The 21,846-nt window shown below is 38.1% G+C and overlaps 1 protein-coding gene across 1 annotated transcript in view; it reads left to right on the top strand.

Moving 5' to 3' along the window:
• NPNT (nephronectin) overlaps window positions 1-21,846 on the top strand; it is a 75,771-nt gene that overhangs the window by 13,271 nt on the left and 40,654 nt on the right. The window contains exons 3-4 of the mRNA XM_079920809.1: window positions 2,835-2,885; window positions 18,188-18,280. Of these exons, the coding sequence (XP_079776935.1) occupies window positions 2,835-2,885; window positions 18,188-18,280 (144 nt within the window). The remainder of the gene's footprint in view (window positions 1-2,834; window positions 2,886-18,187; window positions 18,281-21,846) is intronic.

Below are 21,846 nucleotides of genomic sequence, written 5' to 3'. Positions count from 1 at the left end.
TGGATTGAGTTTTTAAATCAAAACTCAATTGAGTTTTTACTGATGAATTAAAAGGTTCATTGCATCTTGGTGTCTATGTATGGCCAAAAATTAGGATATTCCCCTGTATAGTTTATTTCCTAATTAAGGCAGAATTGTGTTTTTTTGAAACAGGTAAATTGGGGGAGAAAATATAAAATTATGAAGAAATGATTTGTAGATTTGTTAAATTTTCTGTTCTCTAATCTTGTGTTGAGGTCTGATGAATGCTATAGCTTTAATGCGTATAAAGCAGTAGACTGAAAGTTGGGGTCATCCAAATTCTTACTCAAAATGCTCTTCGTGGGCGTGGGATCTGTTGTCCTGAATGTTGGTGTTACAAACATGCAGAGTTGGAGAGCTGTCTATGAATAGAGTTTGCCAGGCTAATATTAACTTTTTTGACAATGAGAAATTTGTGAAATTTAGGGTTGGGGTATGGAGAACATCTTAGAGTTACTTTTTTCCTAGCTAGAGATTAGGGTTAGAAGGTAGAAGTACAGTGTCAGGGAGGACCATTCCCTTTCATCTATGTACCTGGCATTTATCACCTGGAAAGAGGTGCCTGTATCATGCTTAAGAGACTGTCTGACGATATGCCAGAAGATAGGGATGCCTTTGGCTAATAAGGAGGCTCAGTTCCTTTGGGTTTCTTATCCCTCATTTTCCCTAACTCTCTCCAAAGCCCAGGATGGACTCCAAATCTGTAACCTGTGTTTAGCAGGCAAGAAAAGTCATCCCCGAATAGTTCAGTTTCTTTGGTTTATATTAGTCACAATTTTATAAAATCATTAGGGTGCTTATGATCCTTAACCATGCCTGATAATCACTGAGACCCCTCAGTAGAGCGTAGTGTCACTGAGAGCCCTCAGGTGAACTGAAGCAGTGGTCTGGGACAAGTTGCAGGAGAGAGTTCTACAGTTGTGAATTCTCACCAAGTGGCTTTGCTGGTGAGATTGCATGTGTTAACCACTGTGGCTCTTTACAGTGGCTGTCGGGAAGCAGGTTATCAGGAAAAAATGGGACAGATTTTTCTATATTATGTGCTACTAATGAATCCTATTTTAGTGCTTTTTAGTGGGGTTTATACCACAAAACAATACATGTGGGGCATTTATTTTTGGCAGCTTTCACAAAAAAACGTGGTGATGGTTGCCTATGAAAATTTCCTTACGTGTCAATAGAGAATAGATTCCAGAAACTTTCTGGAAATAATCTTCTCCGTGTTTAAAATTGCTTTGATTTAAAATGCAGTTTTGTATAGTTTTAAAATGCAAATTTTAGAATATGGGGCATTGGCTAAAATTTCATGCTAAGAAGTCTTACTTAATGGCTATACATACTGATAACATAAAACTTGCTAAATCTATGTGTGTCAAGGCCGATTTAAGTTAAGTAAGAGAAATGTGACCCAACTTAAGATATTATGAACAAAAATAAACTATACAGAACTGTTGGATGCTTGGTACTAACATAACTACTTAGAAAACAATGACGTTTGCTATTCTTTATTAGCTTGTTTTACCTCTGTTTAAAATCATTTGATATTTTTTCTTGATAAATTAGATTTTTCAAAATTGGCATTTAAAGAGTATTAAAGAAACGGTATCCTTTTATATTTTTCCCTTCTCATACATAATCCTAGTCATAAACAGTTTTCTTTAATATGTGATCCAGAATTAATTTGCAATTTATACTTTGATTTATTTTCAGCTTTTTGCTTAGATTGTGCCTGATATATTTCATTACTTTTTTTTAAGAAATGTATCAACATCAAGATATGGTGAGTTCTTTTAAAGTTATAAACCTAACCAACATACAAAAAAACCTCTAACAGGCAAATGTAATGTGTACCTTTAAAAGTACAGAGCAATCATTCTGGATCGATAGTTAGATTATTACTTTAATTGAATCAAATTGGACTTAGAATTATTTTCTTCTAATATTACCTAAAAGAAGGCTCCATTCACCTAATTTTAAATTACACAAATAAATACACAAATGGAAAGTTAAAAGTCTTTCCTCTTTAAAGCATATTTCATGCTTTAAAGAGGAAAGACATTAATCCAAAAGAGAAGTCATACAATCATCTCTTCCCTTACCTCTAGGATCTCTAGGTTGGTCGAATGCTGACCATTACTAGTAGTGTTTCAAGTTTCTTCCATTTACTTTCATTAAAATGGGTAATTTATGTATCTGCAAGTGAAATGGCTGAGCTTTCACACTAATTCTTGTTGCTATTGACAACCAAAGCAGCCATGCAAGAAGAAAATGCTGTGGAAGGAAAGAAAAAAAAAACCTTAATATTTCCTCCGCAAAGTTGGAGAGAAAAGGGAACACACAGTATGTAAGAAACAGGTAAGTAAAGATATATCAATTTAAAAACTACCAGACTTGGTTACTAATTTATCAAAAGTTTTAATTTTTTTCAGATATTTTGTCCAACACTCATTTAAATAAAAGGATACTGTCTCTTGGAACCAAAAATTAATATTCTGAAAATGAAAAATTGGATTGGAAGGTACCGTGTCACAAAAGGTCTGAAATACTTTAATTTAGAATTTGAACTATGAAAGAATAGCACAACTTCAATTATTGGTTAATATTTTTGTTACAAAATGTTTTTTAATGACAAAATGGTGACTAAAATATTACTATTTTGAACATGTCCTAGATTTTTTTGTTTGTTTCAGAAAAGCACTGAAAGTTGCATATGTGTAAGTCTCCGGGAATGTAACAAGTTGATAAATACCCAAGTCCAGCCTCCTTACAGAGAAAAGATCTGGAATTTCTTTTTTTGGACATTTGTTTTGCAGCTTTCTACGTCTTAAGGCAGAGAATAGCCAGGATAAGGTGCCAGCTCAAAGGTTAGATGAACATATTTTTTGAAATAATTTTGGCTAATCTATGTCTTGAAAGACATACAGTACTTCTAAATAATAACTTTACAAAGTTATTAATAAAACTTAACACTAGTTGTGTTTTTGAGTTGCTTTTGGTGGTGGTGGGGAACTATATTCCTTAGAGATGTGTTTCTTCTGTTCATAATTTTATTTCAGTTATTACATTAAACTTTTCCCTTTCAGTTTATAATTCCTTTCTCCTGTTTTATGAATCTAATAAATTGACCTCCATTCTAACCTAAAGGACAGTTTATGTTTTTAATACTTAAAGAAGCAAAAAATAAAAAGTCCACCAAATGAAATTACTAACACCATCCTATCATTAACCTGAGGGAATTGTATCTCATATTCATTAATTCTCCATGGAAAGAATCAGGTAAGAAATATTTTTATTGTATAAGATATGTAAGATGTTATAATAGCACCTCGTAGTATTCATGCTATTGTTTTGGTGCGTAAAGTGTTTCTTGTTTTAAATATTTTTGGAAGTGAACAGTGTTACCTAACAAATCACCCTTTTGATACTTCTGTGGAAATTTTTGGTGAAATATGCGAAATTCTATTTGATGGAGTTGGGGCCAAGAAGACAATGTACTTTAAACTGATAGATGGAAGATACTATGACATGTCAGAGAAAGTGTTTTTAAGGGGAGATTTTAATAAAATCACTTGGGAACAAAATTGATAGTTCTAGAAATAAAAGTTAAGAAATTTCTCTGTTCAGGGACACTTAAAAAACCAAAGCATATGTATCTTATATTTACTATCAGCTATAGTATTAACTAGCAGAGCTATTGCAGAGGTTAAGGAGGTCATGACAAAGAGTATAATGTGGGCTTTGTCACCAACAGATGTGGATTCAGGACCTGTTCCTGTGACTCACCAACTATGACATACTAGATATTTTACTTAAATCTTCTGAGCCACAATTTCCTAGTCTTTAAACCTACTTGGCAAGATTGTTGCTGGCCATAAGGAGAATGCCTATTGCAGAACGGTTCTTGATAAATGTTTGCTATTATTATTGTATGGTCAATATAAAGAATACAAATGAACTTTGAAACAGTGTTTTATTTTTACTAGGGTCCATGGTGGCATCCATGGTATAGCATATTTTAAAATACATTTTGTTTACCATGCCCATCGTTTGGAAAAAACCCATTGGAAGTAGTAGAAGATTTCTCAGATTATTCATTTCTAAAATAAAAACTGTCATTGGATGACCATCTGTGCTTTTGAACCATTCCTTTTCCACTTCTTTAATAACATCCATTTGCAAATGTCAGAGTGAAGTAGGCTTTGGTTACCAAACCCAAGGAAAAGGAACTGGAAGGATCGAGAATTGAATTGTGGAATTACATGTAGAGTTACTTAGTCATTTATTTGACACACATTTGAGAGTTTACTAGAGGCAAGGAGCTAAGTTAGGGGCTGGCAGAGATACAGAGATTAGTAAAACATGGACTCTTGCTTGGGAGGAGCTGATTTGGTAAGATGGTTGTCTCTTATTCGTTCCAGGATTCTAAAGTAGGCAAGAGTTAAGGATAAAGAGTTGAGGCTGTTTAGAGGAAGAATTACTTCCTGCTGGCGAGGATCAAGGAAGATTTCACAGACTCAGTAGTGTTCAGTTGATTCATTCATTCAATAGCTACATACTGAGGGCGATTACCTGTCGGATCCTGTGCCAGCCACTGCAGATACATTAGTAAGATGAAGCTACAGGCATTTATGTCATTCCCTGTCAATGTTGAAGGCCCACAGATGAAGACAATATTGGATGAGAGGTGTGTTTTGAGATAGGATATTGTGAGAGCACGTCTCAGTGGGCAGTATCCCCACCCAAGAGTGATGGACTGGCGGCCTAGCTAAATCCCGAGGGATAAGTAAGTCAAGTAAAGGGCACCCTGGCCAGACAGAAAAATGCACTGAAACCTCAGAAGCCAGAGTGAGAGGCACATTCCAGGAAATGTAAGAACCTTCATTTGGCATTGGGGTATGTGTTTGAAGGATATCTGATGAGAGATGCTGTGGGAGAGGTAGGAATGGGCTGACTCATGGAAGGCCTTTGATGTCATCTTACATAGAGTAGGGTTTATCCCAAAGTTGCAGAGGGACATTGTACAGATTTTAAGCAGGGGAATTACGTAATCAGATTTATGTTTCATAAGTTATAAGCTGGTGCCAGTGGGTCAGATCTAGCATACAGGTGAATTTGATTTTGCTCACAGAGAGTGTTAAGATTTTTCGAAATAGTCGCCAGTGTTTCTGAGGGAAAGTGGGTATCAGGCTTTGTTGATAAATCAGTAGCTCTGCGTTGCTGCACGGAATTGGTGGGCTAGAGTTGCTTAGCGTTGCCCCATTTGGAGAAGCATGTACTCCTTTTTATCGTAGGGCTCACTGCTTCAGGCAGATGCCCAGGATCTGTAGGCATTTGGGGTTCTGGGGCCAATTTCTGAACATTTTGCTGATTGGCAATTAGGAGAGAGCCTTTTGAGGCTCGGGACTAGAGGCTGTTACAGTAAACCTGGTGAGAAATTGAGTTTTAAGCGGTATTGGTGGGACCAGAGGGAAAAATAGGGATTGAAAGATAGAAAAAGAAAGGATGGGGAAGCATGCTTTAGGACAGTGCTGGGGAGTGCAGGCTTCGTAGACAGACCTGGCTGCTACCAGACCTGTGTTTTTGAGAAACTTAACCTTCCTGAGCAATAGCTTCTTTTTTGGTAAAATATAGATAAGAGCCCTACCTTACGGGGTTTTTATGAGGATCAAATGAGAAAATGCAAAACACTTAGTTCAGTAACTGGCTCCCATTCATTCACATTCAGGAAAATGGTGGCTGGTGGTGGTGAGGATGGTTGTAAGGAAGATGGACTCCAAGATGATGCCTGCGTTTCTGGTGTGTGATTTAGTGAGCTAGAGAACATGGGAGAAAGTGCAGATGAAGACTTCAGTGTTGGATGTGATATGTGTGAAGTGCTTATGAGACTTTGAAGTGGAGAGATGTGATACGTGGTTGGATTCCAGGGCCTGGAGCTCAGGGGCGCGATGTGAGAAGGGCACAGGCTGTGATTTGATGATCTTTCCACCCCTGTCCTACCCAAACCTTCCTTCCCCTCCGTCACCTTCAGTCAACATTAATGATCCTCACAACTACCTCCATAGAGGATCAGCGTTACACAGTATCAGAAGAATGTGGGAGAGGTAAAATACTATATTGCCTGTTGGCTGAAATGTTCTCTGAGAGTTTTCAATTCTTGAAAAACTTTCCTTCCAGTTTACCATTTTGGCCTCCAGCCGAAAGAAATGAGTAATTCAATATTTGTTTATATCAAAGGCTGAAAAACATCATACTCTACAAACATTCTATCTTCTTTCCCCTTTTGGTTGGATTTTTCTGTTTCCCATCACTATCACTCCTAAAAGCAAATTTTCAACTAAAAGTAAATCATTGTTAGGAATGAATGACTGTACTTATGTTTGAAATTTATATTCTTTCTTAGCTGAACATACTGAGAATCAGCCCTGCCTCCAGACCTGGCTCAGATGCCACCTCCCCCTTTCTTTCTTCCTAATTTTAGCGGCAGGAAGTCTCTTCTTTCTCTACATTTAGTTATTAACACTGGCATGGGGCCTATCTCATCCTGCCCTACATTGTGCTTACTTGTGGATTTATACCATTTGTTCTGCTAGGCTGTTAGTTCCATGAAGCTGGGGACTGTGTCTTATACATCTTTAGCTTCTGCAGTGCCTAGTCTAGCTCAGTCAGTACTTTGAAGGTATAAGGGACCAGGCACTTCTGTACAAAAGGCCTAAAAAGTGTGAACATGATGTAATCTTAATAAGCAGATTGTAGTTTTAGGAAAGACTGTTTACTGAGAAAATAAATATATTTAATTTGTCTGCCTATCTTACGACCTTATTACATATTAGAGATCTTAACTCTTTTTTTTTTTTTTTTTTTTTTTTGCGGTACGCGGGCCTCTCACTGTTGTGGCCTCTCCCGTCGCGGAGCACAGGCTGCGGACGCGCAGGCTCAGCGGCCATGGCTCACGGACCCAGCCGCTCCGCGGCATGTGGGATCCTCCCGGACCGGGGCACGAACCCGTGTCCCCTGCATCGGCAGACGGACTCTCAACCATTGCGCCACCAGGGAAGCCCTAGAGATCTTAACTCTTGATGAAGCTTCTTAAAAGAAATCTATTTACATGCTTGAAAACACATAAAGTGTAATCTGATTGTGTCATCTACTGCTTATAATCCATTACTGTTCGCCATTATGGATAGAATACTGATTCCCTGAGTACGAGAGTCTTCAGGCTGATGATTGCCTTATTTTAAAAAGGACTTTTTTGCAATGTGGACCCAATCCCAGTGGACTGCTCTCTCATTGCCAGACCCTCTGCTGCTTCATGCCTCTCTGGCTTTGCTTATGCTGCTTGTTCTGAATAAGGCCCTTCACCCAGCCACATGGTGAATTCCTACTCACCCTTTAAGATTCAGTTCACATTTCTTCCTGCCGCCTTTCCTGACATTTTTCCTACTCCCTCCTGTCTGCAGAGAAATTCTTCTTCTATATTCTTTTAACACCTTGTACACCTGTCATGTCTGTCTTTGTCAGGAGACTGTATGAGATTTCAGAGCAGGCACTGTGTATTTAAAGAGCTCAAAGCTAGTGGGGGAGCAGGATAAGAAGAATAACTGTGATAATAAAGCATGATATATGTGTATATATCAATATATGTGTATAAAATTTATGGCAGGGGTATGCACAGAGGTTTAGGAAAGTGCTGAGGAGGGCTCCAAATTCAGGAGGGGCAAAAGCAAATACTGTTTAAGCTGGGTATTGAAGTCTGTCTAGATGTTAGTCCATCAGACAAGGGGAAGAATGACATTCCATGTAAAAGCATGCAAGTATTAGAGTATGTTACTTCCTGAGAACTGCCATCAGTTGGTCTGTTTGTGGATATGATTGGAGGTGAGGCTGGTGGGACAGACAGGAGTCAAATTATGAACTGTGGGGTTGAATGCCATACTGAGAGTTTGAACCGGTGTGATAAGTGTAATGATAAGTAAACATAGTGAGGACTCAGTGAGTATAAGGGGGAGAGTGACATGGTGAAACCCCCAGTTTTTTTTTTTTTTAGATGTTGGGGGTAGGAGTTTATTTATTTATTTATTTTTGCTGTGTTGGGTCTTCGTTTCTGTGCGAGGGCTTTCTCTAGTTGTAGCAAGTGGGGGCCACTCTTCATCGTGGTGCGCGGGCCTCTCACTATTGCGGCCTCTCCCTTTGCGGAGCACAGGCTCCAGACGTGCAGGCTTAGTAGTTGTGGCTCACGGGCCCAGTCGCTCCGTGGCACGCGGGACCCTCCCAGACCAGGACTTGAACCCGTGTCCCCTGCACTAGCAGGCAGACTCCCAACCACTGCGCCACCAGGGAAGCCCCACCCCCAGTTCTTAATACAGTTTCTTAGACACTGTAGCTATTCCTCTTTGTCATTCTTATAATTCTCATTATAGATAACATTATATTGAGCTCTTACTATGAGATGGGTACTGTTGTAAGTACTTTATTTGGATTTTCTCATTTAATCATCCCAGTAAACCTATGGGTAAATTCTATATGCACCATGTTGCTTTACTATTTTGTAAGTAAAAAATGGCAGTGCTGACAACTTCCCCTGGTTCAACCTATGATCCTCATTTTAGATCAGAGAGAAGCTGGGTAATCTGCATGGGTCACTCATTTCCCAAGTGGTAGAGCTGGGACCCAGCAGTCTAACTCCAGCATGTGTGCCTTACCCTCTTCTCTAGAGTGCACTAAGTGAGCAACAGCTCACATGTTAAGAAATATTTGTCAAAGTATACATATTATCTACTCATGTTTATAATTTTTTTCCCATTTTTATGTTTGAAAATTTCAAATCCGCAGAGGAATTGAAAGTATAGCAACAGTAAATAGTCATATACTCTTCATGTACAGTTGTTAACATATCACATATTTGCATGTATGCACACTCTTCTCTCTCTCTCTCTCTATATATATATATATACACACACACACACACACATATACACACTCACACATATACACATATTAGTGAGCCATTGGAAAGTAACTTACGACATAATGGCTCTTTGTACCTATATCCTTCAGCATGCATACCATTATCACACTTAAGAAATGTAACAAACAGTCCATAATTAGATTTCCCAAATTACCTCCAGATGATTTTTATGGTTTTTTTCTGATCCAGGTCCAATCAAGGATTACATATTTCATTTAGTTGACATTCCTCTTTGGTCTTCTTTAATTCAGAAGAGTTCTAGATCTACTATTTTTTTCCTTCTTGACAATAACATTTTTCAAGAGTCCAGGTCAACTGCTTGGTAGAATATTGCACAATCTAAATTTGTCTAAGGTTTCCTCATTATTCGATACTAGTTAAACCTTTTTTGCAAGAATATTACTAGGTGATCATATATTATAACATTCCCATTGCACATAATGTCAGTTTGTTCTATTACTGGTGGTGCTAAGTTTGATCACTAGATTAAGGTTCTGACTACCAGATTTTTCCACTGAAAGGCACCTTCTTCTCTTTGTAATTAGTAAGTAATTTATGGGGTGATACATTGAAACTGTTTGAATATCCTGTTCCCCAACAAACTTTTGGATAATTTTTGCTCAAATTATTTGATGGTGGTTATAAAGTTGTTTTTTTCAGATTCTGTCATTCCTTCTGCGTGTTCACTGCATTCTGTAAAGAGGAGCCCTGTTCTCTTCTTTTTTAGAATCACTTTGGACCCGTGGGTTCTTTTATTATTCAATTGTTATCAATTACTATTCTTATTCTTCTTGGTGCTCAAATTATCCCAAATTTGGCCAGTGGGAACACTTCCAAGCAGCTCCTGTGTCCTTTTCACTTGTTTCCCTCATTCTTTCAATATGTCCTTGCTTTTTGTCACAGCAAAACATTTCAGCCTCTCTGCCCCAGCCCTGATTCCTTTTATTGTGGGACGGTATTTAGAAACAAAGATCTGGAGACTTCCCTAGTGGTCCAGTGGTTGAGACTTCGCCTTCCAATGCGGGGGTCTGGGTTCGATCCCTGGTCGGGGAGCTGGGATCCCACATGCCTTGCGGCCAGAAAACCAAAACATAAAGAACAGAGCCAATATTGTAACAAATTCAATGAAGACTTTAAAAATGGTCCAGGTCAAAAAAAAAATCTTGACAAAAAAAAGAAACAAAGATCTGGGTGTGTTATGTGTGCTCATTGCTACTGTTACCCTACTTAAAAAAACAAAAACAAAAATCTACTTCACACTTCCTGATAAGTAATAACACTTTCTGATGTGTTCTTAAAGTCTCATTTGGCATTAATCTAAATTCCACTCTTGTACCACAATGAAAACAGAAAGAAAAGTTAAAATTTCAAGTAAACCAAAAATGACAATACTTTTCAGAAGATAATTCTTAAGTGGAAATGGATACTGTTTAATTATGGTGAATAAAAGTTAGTTTGAGATTCAAAGATGCCGATGCAGGCACTTATTTTCTTTGGTCTACTTCAGGAATTAAAAGTTAGAGATTAAATAGGTACTTGAGAAATTTGAATTGGATTTTCCCAAAGACAAAAATAAAATAAGGTAGCCAGACAGCTCTTGGGATATAACATTATATAGAGCAGAAATCCTTACTTATTTTAACATCATACTCTAAATTATTAATCAATTGGTTGACTCAATATTTGACTGTAGTTTATGATTAGTTTAAATTCTTAATAAAAATAATGTTACTTAAAATATGAGAACAAAAATAATCATAGTTGTAGTAATATATCAGAAGAGATAACAATTCTGTACTTCATTAATGATTCAAAATCTGGGTTCTGCACAAAACAAGCAGTAGAGCAAAGAGATTATTTTATGTTGAAACATTCTGGCAGGGTTACTTTAATTTTCTTAACTTACAGATTGTATTCTTAACTGCAACTTTTCCTTCCTAGAAATGTAAACTAAATACCTTTATGCCTTTAATTACCTTTGATATTCTCTATCCCTCTCATCCTTTCCTGTTTAATATTACTATGATCTCACTCTCTTCCAAATCCACTCAAAAAGCTGGGTTTCTGGCCTTTTTCTGACTACCAGAAGTATTAGCAGATGCTCCATGGAACTGGGATAAGAAATTTTTACTGAAATCGGGCAAGTCACTTAACTTTCTGTGCTTTTGCTTGTCTGCTGGTAAAATGAGGATAATGTCTGTCTCTCTCCTGCCTTATATGGATACTGTGAGGGTAAATTTAATTAGTCATGTAAAGTGGTTTTGCGTTCTGTATTCATGAGATCATTTAACAGATAGTATTTTATAGTGGTAACAATCAGAGGCCCTTTTATTTCAGTTTTTACTACAGAGGGAATTTAGATTTGAAAATAGGATATTCAACACTAGAATACAGGATATTAGGAAGGCTGGAGGGTTGTTTTCCTCTGGAGATCTTGGAATCTGTAGGATTCTTCCCTCTGGATTTGTTATACCTGTGATATAGGGAAGCTCGAGGTCCTTTCCAGTGGAGCCCTATAAAAATTCTGCCTCCATTCCTTCCAGGTCCCGTTAATATAGCAATATAGCAATGACTTGTTTAATGCCTCTTTCAGCTACTCTTTCTCTCCCAAGGCCAACTTGCATACTTTATGTCACCTGTTTCTAAGTTACAGACTCTGGAGGACAAGGTTCTTTTTTCTGCTTTTAGTGTTCCATGTCTGAATAGCAACATGATGTAGATTGCAAAAATTACAAATGATTCTTAGGATTCGAAAGACAATCTTATTTACATTAAGAAAATCATTTTTGGGCTTCCCTGGTAGCACAGTGGTTAAGAATCCGCCTGCCAATGCAGAGGACACGGGTTCGAGCCCTGGTCTGGGAAGATCTCACACGCCGCAGAGCAACTAAGCCCATGAGCCACAACTACTGAGCCTGAGCTCTAGAGCCCATGAGCCACAGTTACTGAGCCCGTGTGCCACAACTACTGAAGCCCGCGCGCCTAGAGCCCACGCACCGCAACGAAGAGTAGCCTCCGCTTACCACAGCTAGAGAAAGCCCACAAGCCCAACACAACCAAAAATAAAAATAAACTAAAAAAGAAAGAAAAAAAATCATTTTCAAGTTACAACACCACCTGAGGTTGAGTTGGCTTTTCCCTTGTCACTTTCCAGAGCCACCACCTGCTTGGGCAACTCAACATGTCCTTATTTTTTTTACAAATGTTGGCACTTGACTCCCAAGTGTGATTAGATTACCTAAGAAATATTATATAGAACTGATGTGGGAGTTTAATTTTCCCCCAACTTATTTGATAACATTGTCCAACTCAGTGTCAGAAAACATTGTCCAACTCTCAGAACCCCAGTTACATCAGTTAGGATGAATTTTTAAGAGTAAAGTCTTAGATTGCAGTCAAACAGAAGAGGCTTGGAACATGTGACATTAAAGAGCTATGTTTGCTTTGCCAGTTGAGACATGTTTCTTTTTCTAGTTAAAGTAATGACTTAGGGGTTATTTTAAGGGCACTTTGGAGATCGTGTTGCAGGAATGTTAGAGAGTGAATTTTGAGTGTGATTTGCCCATTTGACCTTAATTCCAGCATCTGATTTTGGGGGAAAAAGAATCTGTCATTAATTGACTACCTGTGATCCTCACCTGAATTTTATTTCTTGAGCTGCCAAAGCATATGTGGATGTTAGTGGCCAGTGGACCAAATGTGGCCCAACTTCTTGTCACTGATCCATGTGGAGGTCAGAGAAACAATGCTGACTTTTGTGATTAAACTATAGCGACAACAGACACATTCTTTCCTACAAATCAGTGTCTCATCTATTTTTGATGTTTTGAGAAGATCATTCTAAAATAGACTACTAAAGATAGTCCACTTATTTTATTTCTTTCCTGACCTATTCACAGAAGATTGTGAAGGTTGGTGTGTGCTGGCCACTAAGAACTCACATTACAGTGAAGTGGGTTGTCAAAATGTGGGTCTGAACATGAAGTTGGGAATCATTTTCCTCTAGTCTCAAGGTGGCTAAGTATTTTCTCATCTAATTTTTAGATGTAGAAATGAAATTCTTTAGATACTTCTAAAGTATATGATATTATAGGTATAAGATAACTTTGACAAATTTTATTTCTTTACTAAGATTTAATCATAACATTTCTGTCCTGTGTATCCAAAGAAAGCATTTGTTGGCTTGATGGTAAACACAGATTAAGTCCAGATTCCTCAGCCTTGTGCTCAAGGATAGTTAGGAATTGTAATTGTAACTGTATTGTAATTGTGTTCGGCTACAAGTAACACTGACACAAAGACCAGTGTCCTAAATTACTTGGATGGCCATTTAGGGTTAATATTATGACTTCCAGCTTTGCCTCTTTTCCATTTCAAGATTCACCTCATGATCACAAAGTAGCTGCTGTAGTTCAGCCATGACTTCCATATTCCAGGCAAGAAGACAGGAGCCACCTGTCAGCCACCTTTTTTTTTTTAACATCTTTATTAGAGTATAATTGGTTTACAATAGTGTGTTAGTTTCTGCTTTATAACATAGTGAATCAGCTATACATTTACATATATCCCCATATCTCCTCCCTCTTGCGTCTCTTTCCCACCCTTCCTATCCCACCCCTCTAGGTGGTCACAAAGCACCGAGCTGATTTCCCTGTGCTATGCAGCTGCTTCCCACTTGCTATCTGTTTTACATTTGGTAGTGTATGTAAGTCCATGCCACTCTCTCACTTCGTCCCAGCTTACCCTTCCCCCTCCCCACGTCCTCAAGTCCATTCTCTATGTCTGCGTCTCTATTCCTGTCCTGCCCCTAAGTTCTCCTCCATAACCAATTTTTTTCTTTTTAGATTCCATATATATGTGTTAGCATATGGTATTTGTTTTTCTCTTTCCGACTTACTTCACTCTGTATGACAGACTCACCTTTTTAAGTAGCTTTTAAGTTCCAAAAGCCCCACCCAATAACTTCTGATTACATACAATTGACCAGAATTTAGTCTCTTGGCTACCCAAATATGTCAGGGAGGATAGGGAATAATTTTCCACTGCTGACTCATTATCCCCTCCAGAAAAAAAAAAAAAGCCATTCTGTTTTCAAGAAGAAGGAGAAAATAGTACTAGTAAGCACCCAGCAGTTTCTGCCATCAGTGCTTTTTAAGACCTGCCTTAGCCCTGTCTTTTGCTGCCATCCACTGTTCTAAGCACTTTGTACTGTAGCTCCACCAGAGCCGTGGTGCTCCCTGAGAACTCCCTTCATTGTCCTTCCCCATCCTTTGCTCATAGTTTGAAAGGCTTTGTCTCCCATCCCAACTATCACTGCCTCTTACCTCTAAGGCGTTGCTCAGATCACATTTCCTTTTTTTTTTTAACATCTTTATTGGAGTATAATTGTTTTACAGTGGTGTGTTAGTTTCTGCTTTATAAAAAAGTGAATCAGTTATACATATACATATGTTCCCATATCTCTTCCCTCTTGCGTCTCCCTCCCTCCCACCCTCCCTATCCCACCCCTCTAGGTGGTCACAAACCACCGAGCTGATCTCCCTGTGCTATGCGGCTGCTTCCCACTAGCTGTCTGTTTTACATTTGGTAGTGTATATATGTCCATACTACTCTCTCACTTTGTCACAGCCTACCCTTCCCCCTCCCCATATCTTTAAGTCCATTCTCTAGTAGGTCTGTGTCTTTATTCCCGTCTTACCCCTAGGTTCTTCATGACCTTTTTTTTTTTTCTTAGATTCTATATGTATGTGTTAGCATATGGTATTTGTTTTTCTCTTTCTGACTTACTTCACTCCGTATGACAGACTCTAGGTCCATCCACCTCACTACAAATAACTCAATTTCATTTCTTTTTATAGCTGAGGAATATTGCATTGTATATATGAGCCACATCTTCTTTATCCATTCATCTATCGACGGACACTTAGGTTGCTTCCATGTCCTGGCTATTGTAAATAGAGCTGCAATGAACATTTTGGTACATGACTCTTTTTGACTTCAGTCACAGTTATGATCTGCCCCTCCCCCCATCTTTTATCTCATCTATCATAGCCCTTGTTAGCTTTCAGCCAGTGTATTAAAGTTTCACAGTTAATTTTCAAATCCTCTGTGATTCCTTCATCACCCTCACTTGCCTAGCAGAATAATTGCGTGTATTAAATATTCAGTTCATGTTTATTGGCCTGAACATCACATTGCAGACCTAATGCCAGCAAGATAATAGGAGATAGTCTTTTGTGCAACCGTTTTCAAAGGGTGTTCTTTTTGTAAGAGAAAAAAAATTGGTTACATCAGCATTGTGAGTATCCTATTCCATTTAATACCTGTTGGCTAATATATAGGTCGTTGGTTACTTCAGTGAATAGTCTGTTGGGTAGACGTGCAAACAGCAGTTTGTTTGAAAATACTGGCTCCCTAAACATGTAAGAAACATTAACAGCCTGGGTCTCTTGGAATGAGGGCATTTGATGTGCCCCAGATTGGGGCACTCCACTGAGAACAAACAATGAGAAAGGGAGGGTGACAATAAAAACCTTTGTTCCTGAAGAGCACCTGAAAGTACTATAAGTGGATGCTCTTCAAGCTGGTCAGTGGGTCAAAAGGCAACACAGCCTGAGCGCCTCACATTTGTTTCATAAATAAACTTTTTCATGATTTTTAGTGGTACTTTCTAAACTTCTTTTTCATGTTTTTGAGATGTTTTCAAATTCCAATTATTTGGGGAGGTTATTACCTAGACTTGCATTTAATTATTTTGAGGTGTTTACTTTTTCTTTTTTAATAATTTATTTTATTCAAGTGTAGTTGATATACTACTTTTTCTTTTTAAATATGGCCCTTTGGATGCCTCTGTGATAACTTGATTCATTCAGGTTGTATTCATATATAATTGTTAGAATTTATGCAACATCTTTTTTTAAGATTAAAGAAATTTCTTTCTAACTTGCATTTCTTGGTGATTGGGCCTGGAAATTACATAAAAGGTGGTTTATTTCTGGGACTTGCTTTTAAAACTGTGTATAAACCATCTACCAGGTATATAATTGACTGAAGCATAATACTGGAAGGCCTTCCTAGGTAGTGCATTTCTTCTCACAGATCTGAACAGAATTGTTTCCTGTTGAATGTCATGCCGTATCTAAAATCAGATTTTTATGAATTTCCCCATTGCATTTCTCTACCATTTATACTCTGCTCACCCTTTCTCTCTGCAAACTTTTGCATTAAATACCTACCGAGCAGCAGTAAGGATTAATCATGGTACAGGGTCCAGTTAGGGTGACAAATATACAGGTAGGAAAGGCCTGAAAGTAAGACTGGCAAATAAAGCCTGTGGAGTGCCAGGCGAGGGAAGGGTTGGTGAGAGTTGAATGAGGAAATGTAGAAAACACCAAAAATAACATGCACATCAGCTTCACAGGAGTGTTAGAGTTTTGAAGGGAATGTTTGAGAATTGTCCGAAAATGGGAGCATCTCCCAGAATGGAGAAGAGCATGGGCTAATGTGAGAGGGACTGGAGAACACAGGGTCACTGTTGACCCCACTCCACCTGGTCCTCAAGACCTGTCTGCTCTTCACTCAGGGGTTACTGAAGCCCATCCCTTCCTGTCCCAAGAACAAATCATGCCTTCTGCATGTCAGTTAGACTCCAGTCTATCCCACGTATCATCACCATGCTCACGTTCCCAGAGTTTTTATTTTATCAGGTAATCCTCCTGATGATGATGAAGTTTTCATTTATAGATAAAGTATATAATCCTCAATCTGAAATTTAGGGAACATCATCGTCTGGTACCGCTCACCTATGGTTGCCCACCTCTTACTCTTCCCCCAGCATTTGCCCATCTCTTTAGCTTGACAGGCCTCCCCAGTGTTCTCTAAATAAATGATGGCCTGTTTGGCTCTACAGTTCTCTATGCCTTGGGTGGTCCGCTCTCTTCTCTGTCTCCCCTGGCTTCAAGATCCAACTCAAGATCTCTCCTTCGAGGTTTTCTGTGCAACTCTGTATGGATATGCTTGTGTGATGATTTCTTCCCGAATTTCATATGTGCCACCAATTTTGCTCATACATAAATATTGCCTTGAATTTAAAACATGATTGTTTTGTCTCTTCGTCTAGACTGTAAGCTCTATGAGACCAATGACCACACTATACAATTATTTTTCATCTATTTTAGTATCTGGTGTAGCACGATACGTATATTTGGTATAGAGTGATTTCTCAATCTGGCACCATCACGTTTTGGGCTGGACAATTTGTTTCTGTCAGGGGTTATCTGAGCATTGTAGGATGTTTAGTAGCATCCCAGTATTCTACCCACTAGATGCCAGTAGCACCCTCTTCCCAGCGTGACAATAAAAAATGTCTCCATTTGTGCTAAATGCCCCATACGCAGCAAAAATACCCCCTGCTGAGAATCGCTGTATAAACGGAATAAATTCTAACCAGTATCTTGGTAGGAATTGGAGACTGTGAAAAGATTTGAGTGATGAAGATTTATAGCATTTTGGGGTCTTGAAGGAAGACAGACTCAGTTGATGGAAGACAGGAAATGTAAAATAGAACTTTCTATTTTCTGTGATAGGCTGTAGAAAGTGTATTATAGATTGATGAGCAATTACGATGCAACTTAAGGTTAAGAATGGGCAAAATGACGGAAGTATTCTTAAGTTGAGGTTTCAAAAATATTTAGTTTTAGTTTTTAATTCATTTTGAACCATTTTATTCTTGGAAATACCATTTCCAATAAAATATTATTTAATGGGAAATTTATTTGGAGTTCATACTTAACCGGTATCTTTGGATTAAGAACTATGTTTTGAAGCACATTTGAGAAAATGATTTTGAAAGTATGGGTGCAGGTTATTATAAAGGGATAGCTATTGACAAACATCTGTTGTGTTTATGCATAGTTTTCCAATTTTTCTTCTATTTGGCTATTTGAGTATTGTCCTCAAGTTTAGCAAAATTTTCAGCCCCAAGTAATACCCCCCCCCACACACACACACACAACACATGTGTGTGAGTCTGTAGTCTAGACAATGTTTACTGCTCCAGTACACAATGATATTGTATATTTCTATTACTCTATTGTAAGTTCTTAGTTTTTTCTTTTATTATAAAACTAGTACATGACGTAGATTCTACTTGGTTGACATGCTCCTGACCTAGAAATAATGCATGATATCCTTTTTTCACAGCTGTGTGCCAGCCACAGTGCAAACACGGTGAATGCATCGGACCAAACAAGTGCAAGTGTCATCCTGGATATGCCGGCAAAACCTGCAATCAAGGTAGGGAAACTGTGTGACACAAGTAAACAGTCACAAGCCCTCTCTACTCCTGCCTCATATAAAAATTTAAGTTCTCATGCAAACCACTTTTCTATGACTGTTGTCACCAAATATATGAGATGCCATTTTGCTGAAAGACAAAAATATAATAAGGGTAAATCTTTTAAAATCTGTTTAATCAGAGTGCAATTAAAATAATTTTATACTTTTATTCACTATTAATAATGAAAATGGATTTTGAAAAAGAGAATTGCAGCATCAGTAACCTTAGAAGCCTTACATTCTGCTTCTCCTTGTTCTTCCACTAACTAGTTGGGAAGCTTTGGCAAATTGATAGCCTCCTTGGATCTCTGTTACATGAAAACACTTTAATACTCAGAGTCAGGTAGGAGGTTTGGCTTGAAATTTTGAGGTCCCTTCCAACTCTGAGCTCTTTGATCTTTGTGATTAAATTCCCTTCAACTGTTGACCAGTTTGTAATGTTCCTCTGAGAAGGATTTTGATTAACTTAGCAAGTTATTTTTAATTGGCGTCAGATGCTTATAAAAGCAAATCATTATTTAGCCCTCACAGTGCTTGGGTATTTTACATATATTATCTATTTTCATCACTACAATAGCATTAGGAGGTAGAGTGTTATTTATTATAATAAGCTATAAATAATATTTCATTTTTCATTTGAAGAGACATCAGGGATATTCAGTGTCTTGTCCAAGTTCACAAAAGTAGTTGGTAAAAGATCTGCTATGTCAACTTAGAGCAATTGTCTATATAACTCCTGTTCTTTCTACCAGTGTAGTTTTGGATGAAGAAAACGTCATTGGAAATGTGATCCTCTGATGCATCCTGCATTACAAGGCTGACAAGACTTGTCTTTTTCATTAATTTCAACTGAAAACTTTCTACCATTAGGTGTTAAAAAGAAAAATACAGAAATAAAGAAAAGATAGGGTTAGATTTCACTAGAAAGATGCAAGGATAAAAGAGTAAAATTTTTCACCTATTCCTTAAAGTAATATTCCCTAGCATTTTAAAATTTTATTTATTTATTTATTTATTTATTTGACTGTGTTGGGTCTTCGTTGCTGTGTGCGGCTTTCTCTAGTAGCAGCGAGCGTGGGCTACTCTTTGTTGCAGTGCGCAGGCTTCTCATTGCAGTGGCTTCTCTTGTGGCGGAGCGCGGGTTCCACGGCACGTGCGCTTCAGTAGTTGTGGCTCATGGGCTTAGTTGTTCCGTGGCATGTGGGATCTTCCCAGACCAGGGATCGAACCTGTGTCCCCTGCATTGGCAGGCGGATTCTTAACTACTGCACCACCAGGGAAGTCCTTTTCCTAGCATTTTAAATGTCAAATGAAAGAGTTATGTAGGGTGTAACTGTCCCATAGATACATAGTTGGCCTCACCTGATACAGAAATAATCTTGTTGAAATACACTTATTCTTCAGTATCTGATACTCCTTTAAGTGTGTCATGTAAACTCATGATTTACATAGTTTTCACAAGAACTAGGAACACTGAAATTTGAAAGTATATGTAATTGTTCCTGAACCAGATGAAATCCATGTTAGTAAAATGTGACGTGTCCAATGGTAGGACAAGCTGTTTATTCTAAAGTGTGTTCTTTAGTATCAGCTACTTGACTGATAGCTGATATTTTCCAAAGTTTCTTTTCTAATAATATATTTTTTTAACTTGGAATTTACCTAACATACGTGGGTAGTATTTTCAAAATAAGTGGGGTTCTTATTATCTCAGTTCACTCTTTTAAAAACCCATTTGATTTTTCCTCTCCAGTGTAAGTTCTCAAGTAGCAGCATGTTCAGTTCTGATTATTGAGTTGTCGGTGTTCATCTGAGAGTGCCAGCATGCTTCTTTTTTTTAAGTGCTGAACGTAAACCATCAAAGGTTCCCTTAATATGTCAACACCATAAAACTTTGTTGTCCTGATGCCAGGAATGTATACATAGAAGACTTATTAAAAGCAGCCACTGTTGAGATTGCAGAGAAATTCATTTACATTTATTTGCAGGAACTACCTCAACTTTAATGTGCTTCAGACACTAAAACTATCATTGGAACATGGATCCATCTCTGGGTATCTCTTATTTTCAGAAAACCAGTTTGCCATGTACTTTACCCTGCAATACATACCCATTTCTCTTAAGAAAAATATAATATACTGAGTTGAAATCTTGCCTCCCAAAACTAAATATAGTTAGGGGGAGGAGGATTTTATTAGTGGCAAAATGGGATTTGACACCTGTAAAAATAGTGCTGCCACTGAAGATGTAATTTCAGGTTCAGTCTTGAATATAAAATTCCAGTCCATATTAAACCTATGTGTTTTAATCATCTCTTTCTTTTCCTTCCTTACCATAAAAGCAATTGTGGCAAGTTCTTGATGGGAAGGTTTATGTTCTTTGAGAGCAGGAACCCTTTGTGGGGTCCCTCTGATTTCTAGGTTCCCGAAAACTTTTATCAAAATGATTTGCAGATGATAAGTGCACATTAAATATTTGCTTAGTGACTGTTTCATATAATGGCTTTTGGTCCTGAACACCATAGGAATGGGAAAGAGTTACATGGAGTTGTCTGGTATAGCTCCTTAGTCTCTGAATCCGTGGACTATCTGTCAGAGTGAGAGAGGCGGCCAGGAGTGAGCCAGGTAAGTGGGAGAGCTGTCCAGAGACCCCCAGAAACGTTATTAGAACAAATTGTCTGTATCTGCTATATAACAAATTAACTTAGACAGTTTTTTATTCAGACCATACATTTTAATAAAATGGAAAACATGCCTCAGAGATATGGGAAGTCAAATATGTTTCTTTTTTTTTTCTTTTTCTTTTTTTAAGCACAGAGGTTTTGGCGGGGGTGTTGTTTGTTTGTTTTGGGTTTTTTTGTTTGTTTGTTATTTTTTGGCCGGGCCACGAGGCATATGGGATCTTAGTTCCCCGACTAGGGATCAAACCTGTGCCCCCTGCAGTGGAAGCGTGGGGTCTTAACCAATGGACAGTCAGGGAAGTCCCTAGTTTCTTTTTTCTTGAGGAGAGAAATGTTAAGAAGAGGTATACTTGAAATAGTTAATTTCCACAGAACTGGAAATTAACATTTGATTAAAAGTAGGTTTTGGTATAAGGCAAAAATTATATCCGCTAAAAATTGTGTTGCGAGCTGTGTGCTTTAGGAACTCACCCCCTGGGAACTTGCTTGGCTGAGTGAACAGCTTGAGTAGATGAGTGCTTTCAGAGCTGCCTGGGGAGCAGCAGGGATAGCAGGGCAGGCCCACTGTGGAACAGGCTTAAGTTAGCAGACTGGTTACAAGATTAGTGTGAATCTGCTGGTGGTGACTTTTGCTTGCCTCTGAGTTACTCTCCGGATTTGCCATAGCCAGATCATGTATCAAATCATGGCCTTGGACTGACCATATTCTGTAAGGCACAAGGTACCTTTCGTGGTAGATGAAATTCTAACCTGAACTCTGGCAAGATTTGCTTTTTCCCACCTTACTTTCTCTGGTAATTTTTTTTTAAATAAATTTATTTATTTTATTTATTTTTATTTTTGG

This window comes from Stenella coeruleoalba (assembly GCF_951394435.1).
Source record: "Stenella coeruleoalba genome assembly, chromosome: 4".
NCBI classification, from domain to species: Eukaryota; Metazoa; Chordata; class Mammalia; order Artiodactyla; family Delphinidae; genus Stenella; species Stenella coeruleoalba.
The sequence above is the reverse complement of the archived record's forward strand: the minus strand, read 5'-3'. Positions and strand labels throughout refer to the sequence as shown.